A 12,415-nucleotide genomic window follows, 5' to 3' on the forward strand; every position below is an offset into this window, starting at 1 on the left:
TTCTCCACCATTATTAGATCTATTTCAGAATGATATATTGCCTCTTCATGTTATTGTCTCTTTAATCTCTATTTTTTTTTAATTGTGGAAACATTTTTAACATGATTTTCCCTTTTCAACCACTTTCAAGTGTACAGTTCAGTGGGATTAATCATATTTCTCAATGTTGTACTACCCTCAACTACCATACATTTCCAGAACTTTCCCATTACCCCAAATAGAAACCCTCTTTCCTCCTTGTCCACAAACCAATAACCTATTCTCTATTTTCTTTCTCTGTGAATTTGCATAGTCTAGTTCATGTAAGTGGAATAATACAATTTCTGTCCCTTTGTGTCTGATTTATTTCAACTTATTTTCATATCTATCTAGTAGTATGTAACAAAATTTCACCTTTAGAGTTGAATACTCTTCTGTTTTATGTATTTTTATGTATATGGAGTTATATCCATTCATCTGCTGATGTACCTTTGAGTTGCTTCTACCTTTTGGCTATTGTGAAAATGCCACTGTGAACATTGGTATACAGATATCTGTTTGAGTCCCTGCTTTCAATTATTTCAGGTGTATACCTAGATATGGAATTGCTGGGTCATAGAGTAGTTCTGTTTAACTTTCTGAGGACCTGCCAAACTGTTTTCAAAAGCAGCTTAACCATTTTTACATGTCTGCCATTAGTGCACTAGGTTCCTACTTCTCTGCACCCTTACCAGCACATCATACTTTCTGTATTTTTTAAGTAATACCCATTCTAGGAGGTGTGAAATAGTACTCATTGTGACTTCGCTTTGCATTTCCCTGATGGCTAATGCTATTGAGCATCTTTTCATGTGCTTGTTGGCTATTTGTGTATCTTTGGAGAAATGATTGTTCAAGTCCTTTGCCCATTATTGTAATGAACCCTTTAGAAGCCCTTATTTCTTTCTGCACTTATTTTTGCTTTGTTTTTCATTGTGGTTAACTGGGACTTAAATTTTAATTTCTTAATGTAATAAACTTATTAGGGAGGTTTTCGGTTACAGAAAAGTTCCATCAAAAGTATAAGGAATTCCCATGTAACCCCCCTCACATTCCCCTATTAATAACATCTTTTTTTTTTTAAGTTTATTTCCTTCCCTCCCCCTCCGCTCGCCCCCACCCCCATTGTCTACTCTCTGTCCATTCGCTGTGTGTTCTTCTGCATCCACTTGCATTATCCAGAGGCACTGGGAAACTGTATCTCTTTTTTGTTGCGTCCTCTTGCTCTGTCAGCTTTCCATGTGTGTGGCACTACTCCTGGGCGGGCTGTGCTTTTTTCATGCAGGGTGGCTCTCCTTGTGGAGCGCACTCCTTGCACGTGGAACACCCCTACACAGGAGTGCCCCTGCATGACAGGGCACTCCACATATGTGGCAGCACTGAGCGTGGGCTAGCTTACCACACAGGTCAGGAGGTCCTGTGTATCAAACCTTGCACCCTCCATATGGTAGACGAACGCTCTATCAGTTGAGCCACGTCCACTTCCCTTAATAACATCTTAAAATTGTGTGGCACATTTGTTAAAATTGATGAATAAATACTGAAGCATTGCTGCTAACCAAGGTCTATAGTTTACATTGTAGTTTACACTTGATTTCCATGCCCTAAAAATGTCCTATATTCCACCTGTTATTCCCTCCCTCTCCCCTCAGAACCTCTGATAACCACTATCTTTATAACAATGTTACATGTTCTTCCATTACTACAATAGTAATAAGTTTATTTTGTCCATGGTTACATTTCTCCCATTGTTCATTCCTCAACCTTGATTTTGGGATGGTGATATCCTCTCTACCCTAGATTGACAAGGGGGCTTAGATCTTATGGGGCAGATGGAAGGAATTGTTTGCTTGCAGCTATAGATACTCTGGTTTTTTGGGGTAGAGGTTGTCCACAATCATCATTTTGTTAGTTTCCTGGCAGAGTCTGATGATCTGGAAAGTAGGTATTACAACTCTGCTGAGATTCAGCACTGAGCTGACATGAACAGACCAAAGACTTTAAGTCTCTGAGATATGTTTAACGGTATAAATGCAAAATATAGGCTCAAGTAAACGGGGTAGAAAAATCATGTGTAGGAAACTATAAATGAGTCTAATTCTGTTACATTGGGGAAATAGTTTGTGATATATTTCAAGGTAAGGCCGACCAACAGGGTGCTGATTTCAAGGGGTTGTGTACCTTGCCTATAGTGTTCAGATGGCACTAGAGCCCTCAGGAGCAGCCCTATTTGAGGTTTTGTTCACAGTGGCAGTTAGTGAGATTTGCCCGAGATACATATAAATGTAACCTGTGGAATGACCTCCCGACTCATTTTGAAACCTTAACTGTAAAAACTCTTTTGTATTTGATGTTTCCGGAAACCCTTTGGGTGAATGTCTTTTTCAAATTGCATCACTGGTTGATGCTTGGTATTAATCCCTCAGTGCCAGGGAGGATCATCCTGGGAGTCATGCTTCACACCGGGGGTTGGTAGTACATTTATTTGCTGAATTTGACTTAAGAGAGAAGCCACATTTGAATAACAAAAAGGTTTTCAGGGAGTAACTCTTAGGCAATAGTTATTATTAGGCTAAGTTTCAATTTTACAAGAATAAGGTTTATAATTACATGCATTAATATTGAGGGCTTGATGTATTGGTCTGTTTTCTTTTATTAGGTATTGCCTATATACTTGAAGTTCTTGCCTCTCTATTTGAGAATGTAGAAGGACCCCCCAGAATGGGAGTTTGGTATTTGTTGTTTATTGTGTGGGTCTCCACCCTCTGAAATAACACCCTATGACGTGGGACTTTAACACTGAAGTTAAAACAATCTCATTTGGTTTGATACCAACTTCAATAGCATGCACACATTATATTCCTCTACTTCTATATGCCCCTAACTTTATGTAATTCTTGTTGCAAATTACATACTTACACATTATAAATCCAAAACCACTGGTATACCATCACTTTTTTTTTTTAAGATTGATTTATTTATCCCACCTGTTGTTTGCTCTCTGTGCCCATTTCCTGTGTACTCTTCTGTGTCTGCTTGTCTTCTCTTCAGGCAGCTCCAGGGACTGATCCTCAGACCTTCCAGAGTGAGAGAGAGGTCCTTAACCTCTTGTGCCATCTCACCTCCCTGTTCTGCTGCATCTCTTATTGTGTCTCCTCTGTGCCTCTTTTTGTTGTATCATCTTGTTGCACCAGCTCTCTGCTTGGGCCAGCACTCTGCAGGCCAGCACTCTGCTCAGGCCAGCTTGCCTTCACCAGGAGGCCCTGGGAATTAATCCCTGGACCTTCCATATGGTAGACGGGAGCCCCGTTGCTTGAGCCACATTTGCTTCCCATGTACCATTACTTTTAATGCATTTGCATGTTAGATCCTATAGGAAGTAAAAATTGTGTTTACAAACCAAAACCAAAAGTACTGGCATTTGTATGTACCCAGGTTACCTTTACCCAGAGATCTTGTTTCTTCATACAGCTTTGATCTATTGTCTAGTGTCCTTTCCTGTCAACCTGAAGAACTCCCTTTACTGTTTATTGTAGGGCCAGTCCAGTAGTGACAAATACCCTCAGCTTTTATTTATTTGGGAATGCCTTAATCTCTCTTTTTCCTTTCTTAACTTTTTTTTTTTTTCAGATTTATTTCTTTCTCTCCCCTCCCCACCCGCCCCAATTGTCTGTTCTCTGTCTATTCGCTGTGTGTTCTTCTTTGTCCGCTTCTGTTGTTGTCAGTGGCACGGGAATCTGTTTCTTTTTGTTACGTCATCTTGTTGTGTCAGCTCTCTGTGTGTGCGGCACCATTCCTGGGCAGGCTGCACTTTCTTTCACGGTGGGCGGCTCTCCTTATGGGGCGCACTCCTTGCGCGTGGGGCTCCCCTACGCGGGGGACGCCCCTGCATGGCAGGGCACTCCTTGTGCGCATCAGCACTGCGCATGGCCAGCTCCACACAGGTCAAGGAGGCCCGGGGTTTGAACCGCAGACCTCCCATGTCGTAGACGGACGCCCTAACCACTGGGCCAAGTCTGCCGCCTCTTAAATTTTTATTTTGAAGTACTTTTCAAACTTAAAGGACAATTACAAAAATAATACAAACACCATACAGAGAACTCCAACAAACCCTTATACTTCCAGATACCCAGCTCCACCAGTTTTACTATTTTGCCATATCATTCTGTCCATTAATCTTTAGTCCATCTATCCATCTTTCTCAGTCTATTTATCAGTGTTTTCTGAATATAAGTTTTCTATATCATGTTCTTTGAATATTTAACATTGCCATGTACATTTCCTAAGAACAAGGATATTCACTTATGTAACTACCTTACGTGCAGTTATCAAGTTCAAGAAATTTAACAGTGATGTAAAGCTTACAGCCTAAATATTCCAGTTTTTCATATGTCCCACAAATTTTCAGCCTTTTCTCATCTATTATTAGATACTGTCCAGGATCACATTTGTATTTGCCATTGCCTCTTCTTTTTTTCTTTTTTTTTTCTTTTTTTTTAAGATTTATTTACTTATTTATTGCCACCACCACCCCCATCGTCTGCTCTCTGTGTCCATTTGCTCTGCGTTCTTCTGTGTCTGCTTGTCTTTAGGCGGCACTGGGAACCAATCCTGGGACCTTCCAGAGTGGGAGAGAGGTGCTCAATCTCTTGCATCACCTCAGTTCCCTGGTATGCTGCATCTTTTAGTGTTTCGCCTCTGTATCTTTTTTGTTGTCATCTTGTTGAGCCAGCTGTCCACTTGGGCCAGTACTCCTGTGCAGGCCAGCTCACCACACAGGCGCCGGCACTCTGTGCAGGCCAGCTGCCTTCACCAGGAGGCCCCATTCGAACCCTGGACCTCCCATATGGTAGATGGGAGCCAAATTGCTTGAGCCACATCTGCTTCCCAGTTGTTCATTCTTAAAACAGTGTAGATTTTCCCATCTCAACCACTTTTAAGCATTCAGTGAGATTACGCATGTTTGTAATGTTGCAGTTCTTTCACCACCTTCCACTACCAAAACTTTCCTATCTACCCAAAGAGAAACCCTGCTTCCATTATGCATTAACTCTCCATTCCCCTTGTCCTGCGTATTAGTCAGACAAAGGGGTGCTGATGCAAAATACCAGAAATTGGTTGATTTTTATAAAGATATTAATTTGGGGTAAAAAGCTTACAGTTACCAGGCCATAAAGTGTAAGTTACTTCCCTCACCAAAATTTATTGCCGTGTGCTGGAGCAAGATGGCTGCCACTCTCTGCTAGGGTTCAGCCTCCCACTTATTCCTAAGTCTCCATGATCCCAGTTCCTTCAGGCTTTGTCTCTCCCTGGGGCTTGATTCTTTCTGGGCTCAGCCACTCTGATCTCTCCACAAGGTCAGATGTAGACTATCAGGCTCTCTCTCTTTCTGGGCATCTGCTGTGTCTGCGGAGCTGTCTATATTACTCGGTCTTCTTCTCTTATGTTTTTCCCGGGGTTCCAGCCCTCTAGTTTTTTCTGTGAGTCCCCACCCACCCAGAGTGTGAGGATGTAACTTCCTGTTGACGTGGCCCCTTCAAAGCTTATAATATAATCAAGTAAAAGTGAAACCTCTGAATCCAGTACAATCTTATATGCCCAGGGGAGCAGACCAGTTCAGAGACATAATCCAATGTCTAGTTTTGAGATTTCTTTTTTTTTTTTTTAAATATTTATTTATTTAATTCCCCCTGCCCCCGGTTGTCTGTTCTCTGTGTCTATTTGTTGCGTCTTGTTTCTTTGACCGCTTCTGTTGTCGTCAGCGGCCCGGGAAGTGTGGGCGGCGCCATTCCCGGGCAGGCTGCACTCTCTTACACGCTGGGCGGCTCTCCTTACGGGTGCACTCCTTGCACGTGGGGCTCCCCTATGCAGGGACACCTCTGCGTGGCAGGGCACTCCTTGCGCGTGCACTGCGCGTGGGCCAGCTCCACACGGGTCAAGGAGGCCCGGGGTTTGAACTGTGGACCTCCCATATAGTAGACGGATGCCCTAACCACTGGGCCAAGTCTGTTTCCCTGAGATTCTTAAACAATATCAAACTGCTATAACCTCCCATCCCTCCCATAGCAAACTGTACTCCTAAATTCTGTCTCTGTGAGTTTGCATATTCTCAAATATTTTCTTTGTAGTTACCATGATGTTTAAATTTAATATCCTGAATCTATGACACACTCATTTTTTCAAGACCGGTTTAACTTCAGTGGTCTTCCATCCCCCCATCTTTATGTATTCCTTGTCACAATGACATGGGTTTTTTTTAATTTTCTCTCCCCTGCCCCCCCCCCAGTTGTCTGCTTTCTGTGTCCATTTGCTCTGTGTTCTTCTGTGACCGCTTCTATCCTTATCAGCGGCACCAGGAATCTGTGTTTCTTTTTTGTTGCGTCATCTTGTTGTGTCAGCTCTGTGTGTGTGCAGCACCATTCTTGGGCAGGCTGCACTTTGTTTCACACTGGGCGGCTCTCCTTACGGTACGCACTTCTTGCACGTGGGACTCCCCTGCATGGGGGATACCCCTGCGTGGCACTGCATTCCTTGTGCGCATCAGCACTGCACGTGGGCCAGCTCCACAGAGGTCAAGGAGGCCTAGGGTTTGAACCGCAGACCTCCCATGTGGTAGGCGGACGCCCTATCCATTGGGCCAAGTCTGCTTCCCTGACATGTTTATACATGTCTGAAAACCACTGATTATTCATTACATTTTATGAATTTGCCTTTTAGATCATATAGGAAGTAAATAGTGTAGTTACACACCAGAAGTACTATATTACTGGTATTTATATTTATCCATGTAGTTGCTCTTACCAGAGATCCTTACTTCTCCATGTAGCTTTGATCTGTTGTCTAGTATCCTTTTCTTCGTACTTTCAGAACTCTCTTTAGCATTTCTTGTAGGGCTGGTCTAGTGGTAATAGTCTCCCTCAGCTTTTATTTATCTGGGACTGTCTTAATGTCTCCCAGCATTTCAGGATATGGAATCCTTGGTTGGTAGTGTTTTGCATTCAGCACTTTATTTTTATATATATATATATTTTTTTTTTTTATTCCCCCCCCCTTTGTGGCTTGCTTGCTGTCTGCTCTCTGTGTCCATTCACTGTGCATTCTTCTCTGTCTGCTTGTCTCCCTTTGTTGCATCATCTTGCTGCACCAGCTGTGTGTGGGCACCGGCCATCAGCTCTCTGCAGGGTGCAGGCCATAAGCTCTCCATGGGACGCAGGCCAACTTGCCTTCACAAGGAGACCCTGGGATGAGAACCCAGGGCCTCCCATATCGTAGACAGGAGTGCAATCAATTGCACCACAGCTGCTTCCCAAAAGAAATGCATTTTTAAAATATTTGTTTTTATATTACATATACATGTGTGATTTTCCATAAGGGCCCAAGCAAAATCATTTTATGCATGCTTTATTTTGTGTGTGTGTGAAATTTTGTTCCTTTTCCTTTTTGCCTTCATCTCCATTACCTTTCACCTTCCCTTCCTCGCATTCAGCACTTTAAATACATCATCCCACTGCCTTCCTGCCTTCATGATGTCCTGTGAAAAATTGGCTTATAGTCTTATTGAGGCTTCCTTGGACATGACATGTTCCTTCTCTCTGGCAGCTTTCGAATCTCTCTATTTTTGATATTCAGCAGTTTGATTATCATATGTTGGTGTGGGTTTCTTAGGGTTTATTCTGACTGGAATTCATTGGGCTTCTTGGATATGTATATTATGTCTTAAGTTTGGAATATTTTCAGCTATTATTTCTTCAGATATTCTTTTTGTCTCTCTCATCCTTTTTGGGACTCTGTTCACTTTTCTTCATTCTTTTTCTTTCTATTCCTCAGAATAATTTCATTTGTCTTGTTTTCAAGTTCACTGGTTCTTTATTTTGCCTGATCCAATCTGCTGTTGAATCCCTCTAGGGAATTTTTAAATTCTGTTACCCTGACCTTCAGCTCTGTTTGAATCCTTTTCAGGATTTCTAACTTTATTGACGTTCTCTTTTGTCATCTATCATATTCTTCATGTCCTTTATTTCTTGTTCATGTTTTCCTTTAGCCCCCTTTTTTTTTAAATTTTTTTTTTAAAGAAGGTTTAGATTACATAGATGTTATATAAAAAATGTAAGGGATTCCCAAATGCCCCACTCTCTTCCCTTCCATACTTTCCCACATTAACATCATCCCTCATTAGTGTGATACATTTGTTAGAATTGATGAACACTTACTGAAGCATTGTTGCTACCCATGAATTACAGTTTACATTATAGTTTGCACTCTGTCCCACACAGTTTTGTAGTTTATGACAAAATATACAACAGCCCGTATCCGTCACTGCATTGTCATGCAGGATAATTCCAATGTCCCAAAAATGCCCCCATATTATACTGTTCTTCCCTCTCCCATCTTTCCGAACCACTGGCGGCCACTGCCTTTATATCAATAATAAGAGTTCTTCTATTGCTAGAATAATAAGTCTATAGTAGAATAATAATAAGTTACTTTAGTCCATCATTCTTGAGGACTTTGGAATGGAGATGCCCATTCTGCTTCTGATTGAGAGGGAGCTTAGATTCCATGGGAAAGATGGATGGAACTATCTTGCTTTCAGTTGCAGATAACTCTCTGTTCCTTGGGATGGGCATTGCCCATCATCATCTCTTTGTTAGTTGTCCTGGATGAGTCCAGTAAACTGAAGAATAGGTATTACAACTCTGCTGAAATTCAGGGCTCAACTGGCACATGGACAATGAAAGATTTAAGTCTCTGGGACATATGTTTATCAATAGTGCTAATTATAGGTTCAAATAAAAGGATCAGAAGAGCCATGTGTAGAGAACCTATAAATGAGTCTAACTCTGTTACATTGGGGAGCATAAATTCCACAGCAAGGCTCACTGACAGGGTGCCAAATTCATGAGCTGTCTGCCCTGCTTATAGTTTCTGAATGTCTCTAGAGTCCTCAGGAGCCCTGCTATTTGAGGTACTGTTTACTTTGGCAGTCAGTGAAATCCAGCTGAGACTTGCATAAGTGTAACCTCTGGAATGACCATCTGACTCACTTTGAAATCTTTTAGCCATAAAAACTCATTTGTATTTACCATTTCCCCTTTTGGTCAGCATCTTTTTCCAGATGCCTTTTAGATTTATTTAATTTTATTTATTTTATTTATGTAATACCCTCCCCTCCCCCGGTTGTCTGTTTTCTGTGTCTTTTTGCTGCGTCTTGTTTCTTTGTCCGCTTCTGTTGTCGTCAGCCGCACGGGAAGTGTGGGCGGCGCCATTCCTGGGCAGGCTGCACTTTCCTTTGCGCTGGGCGGCTCTCCTTACGGGTGCACTCCTTGAGCGTGGGGCTCCCCTACGCGGGGGACACCCCTGTGTGGCACGGCACTCCTTGCGCGCATCAGCACTGCGCATGGGCCAGCTCCACACGGGTCAAGGAGGCCCGGGGCTTGAACCATGGGCCTCCCCTGTGGTAGACGGACACCCTAACCACTGGGCCAAAGTCCGTTTCCCCAGATGCCTTTTAGTTGTGCTTGGTAATAATTACTTGGTGCCAGGGAGGCTCATTCCCAGGAGTCATGTCCCATACTGGGGGTGGGGGAAAGGTAGTGTGTTTATATGCTGACTTTGGCATAGAGTATGGCCACATTTGAGCAACAAGAAGGCTTCAGGACGTAACTCTTAGGCAGTATATAATACTAGGCTAAGTTTCTATTTCACAAGAAAAGAGTCATGAGAACAATCATTATTAAGGGCCTGGCATCCTTTAGCTCTTTGAGAATATTTAGGGCCGCTTTTTAAAAAATCTTTTGTATGTCCAAGCTTTGGTCTTCCTTGTTGATAGTTCCTGATTTTTTTTCCTTTTCGTTTGCATGAACCATCATTTACTGTTTGTCTGCTTTGTAACCTTTAGTTGAAACCTGGACCTTTCAATATTTTGTGGTGTAATCTATAAAATTTAGACTCTGAGGTATCTGTTCCTTAAGTTATATCCAGCTAGTGTTATGGCAGAGATTTTCTTGAGTACCAGGGGCCAACAAAGGGGAGAAAAGAAAAATGAGATCACCTTTCAGTCTTTGTCATTTGGCCTGTATGAGTACTTTCCTGCAGTGCTTAGCTCTCTTAACAATAAGTTTAGAGAGTAGACCAAGGTAAAACCATAGGGCCCTATCCCATCTTTTCTGTGCATACATCTTGTTCGGGGCATGTGCTCGAGTCCTTAGGAATTCTGTTGTTTACCCAGTTCTCAGTGTCCCCTCTTCCTTAGGAAACATTATTTCCTCACAGTTCTGGGCAATGCATTGTGTCCCACAGCCAGCAAACCTTTGCCCCAGGTGGCTGAGGTTTGTCTTTCCTACACCTTTTTGTAGGAAAGCTCTGTGAGCTGCTTTCTACATTCAGGGCAAATTATGGGATGTCAACCCTGCAGAGAATATCCTGTGTAGTCCTTTAGACTGCCACCAGACATTGGCACAGACATACATGTTCCTAGTATGTGGATGGGAGTTACTCTGTTCCCTCTGGAACCAGAACCAGGAACCTGCACTAGGATGAGGATTGGGGGAGCCAGCCAGAGCACAATGAGATCCTGCTGTTTCTATGTTGCCCTTTTCTGGATTTGGCATTTGCTATGTTCTGCAACTTTTTTTTCTGGACTTTGAGAAAGAGGGTACTGCCAGCTTTAGTGTGTTGCTTATAGTTCCATTGGGGACACAGGTGCAAATAAATTAATAGGCTGGGACAGAAATTAAGATTGTAATCTGAATTGAGCAAAGAGGGAAGTGGACTTGGCCCAATGGATAGGGTGTCCATCTACCACATGGGAGGTCCGCAGTTCAAACCCCAGTCCTCCTTGACCCGTGTGGAGCTGGCCCATGCGCAGTGCTGATATGCGCAAGGCATGCCCTGCCACGCAGGGGTGTCTCCCATGTAGGAGGGCCCTGTAAGGAGAGCCGCCCAGTGCAAAAGGAAGTACAGCCTGCCCAAGAATGGCGCCGCACACACGGAGAGCTGACACAACAAAAAGAAACACAGATTCCCGGTGCTGCCGATAAGGATAGAAGTGGTCACAGAAGAACACACAGCAAATGGACACAGAGAGCAGATAACTGAGGGGCAGTGGGGGGAAGGGGAGAGAAATAAGTAAATAAATCTTTTTTTAAAAAATGAAATGAGCAAAGATATCATCAAAGAAATTAGATTAGGAACACTTAGGAACACTGGAGTGCATATAGGGGAGGTAGCTCAAAATGTTCAGGGTAGGTGAAATATATTACAGGTTTAGTCATAAAAATCAGACCCACCAGTCGAGGAGGAGTGAGCCTAGGGAGCATAAATATTTAAGTTAATTCTGATGTCTCTCCTCTACTTGGTCCTGATTTGCAAATTAACCACCTAAAATCCTAGTGTGCCTGCATTTCCAGGAACTCTTATAACATTGAAGGATTCCTAGGCACTTATGTAATTGCTGAAAAAAAGTAGGTTATTTTTGAGAATTGAAGAAAATGGAAATTTTTTACACTATGTTTGCCTCATTTTAGATCATGAGTAAGTGAGGTCTCCATTTAAAACATATATATTAATATTTTGCTACTTATTTTTTTGTTTAAATTCCAACTTGCAAATTTTCTCTTCCAGAATAAAAGTCAGTTTCAAGGGCTAAAACTAGTACTTTAATTATTTTCCCTTTTTTCCTGTTGATTACATACAGTGCTTTCATTTGCTGTTTTTAGGGAATCTGGAAAAAGAATCCAAAGAGAAAGAAGAGAAAATAAATAAGATAAAAGTAGTTGCTATGAAAGCAAAGAAAGAACTTGATTCTAGCAGAAAAGAGGTAAGATGATTTCGAAACAAAAGATTCAGGAACTTCGTATTTTACAAAATCAAGATTTTTTTTTTTGGTCCATGAAAAACGCTTAAAGTTTATATTTTTTATTTTAGGCCCAGACTCTAAGGGAAGAACTCGAATCTGTTCGATCAGAAAAGGATCTTTTGTCTGCCTCCATGGGAGATCTCATTCAAAGAGCAGAAATATACAAGGTAAAAATAGTTGAGTTGCACTCATGACATTTAAGTTAAGAAATTTACTGGAAATGTAAAAGTTTTGTAAAACAATTACCTGCATTTTCAAGTGTGGTATAACTTCAAGTACCAGGATTTTAAGTTCCTTAACTTTATTTATTTACTTATTTATTTTAAGATGTATTTATTTCTCTCCTCTTTCCCCCCCCCCCCACCCCGGTTGTCTATTCTCTGTGTCTGTTTGCTGCGTCTTCTTTGTCCTGTTCTGTTGTTGTCAACGGCACGGGAATCTGTGTTTCTTTTTGTTGCATTATCTTGTTGTGTCAGCTCTCAGTGTGTGCAGCGCCATTCCTGGGCAGGCTGCACTTTCTTTCACGCTGGGCGGCTCTCC

The 12,415-nt window shown here is 42.0% G+C and overlaps 1 protein-coding gene across 2 annotated transcripts in view; it reads left to right on the plus strand.

Annotated features, from left to right (window-relative positions):
- GCC2 (GRIP and coiled-coil domain containing 2) overlaps positions 1-12,415 on the plus strand; it is a 73,110-nt gene that overhangs the window by 21,251 nt on the left and 39,444 nt on the right. For both annotated transcript variants that reach the window (XM_023584199.3, XM_023584200.3), the window contains exons 8-9: positions 11,736-11,836; positions 11,944-12,042. In XM_023584199.3, coding sequence (XP_023439967.2) covers positions 11,736-11,836; positions 11,944-12,042 — 200 coding nt within the window. The remainder of the gene's footprint in view (positions 1-11,735; positions 11,837-11,943; positions 12,043-12,415) is intronic.

This window comes from Dasypus novemcinctus, chromosome 17 (assembly GCF_030445035.2).
Source record: "Dasypus novemcinctus isolate mDasNov1 chromosome 17, mDasNov1.1.hap2, whole genome shotgun sequence".
Lineage (NCBI taxonomy): Eukaryota > Metazoa > Chordata > Mammalia > Cingulata > Dasypodidae > Dasypus > Dasypus novemcinctus.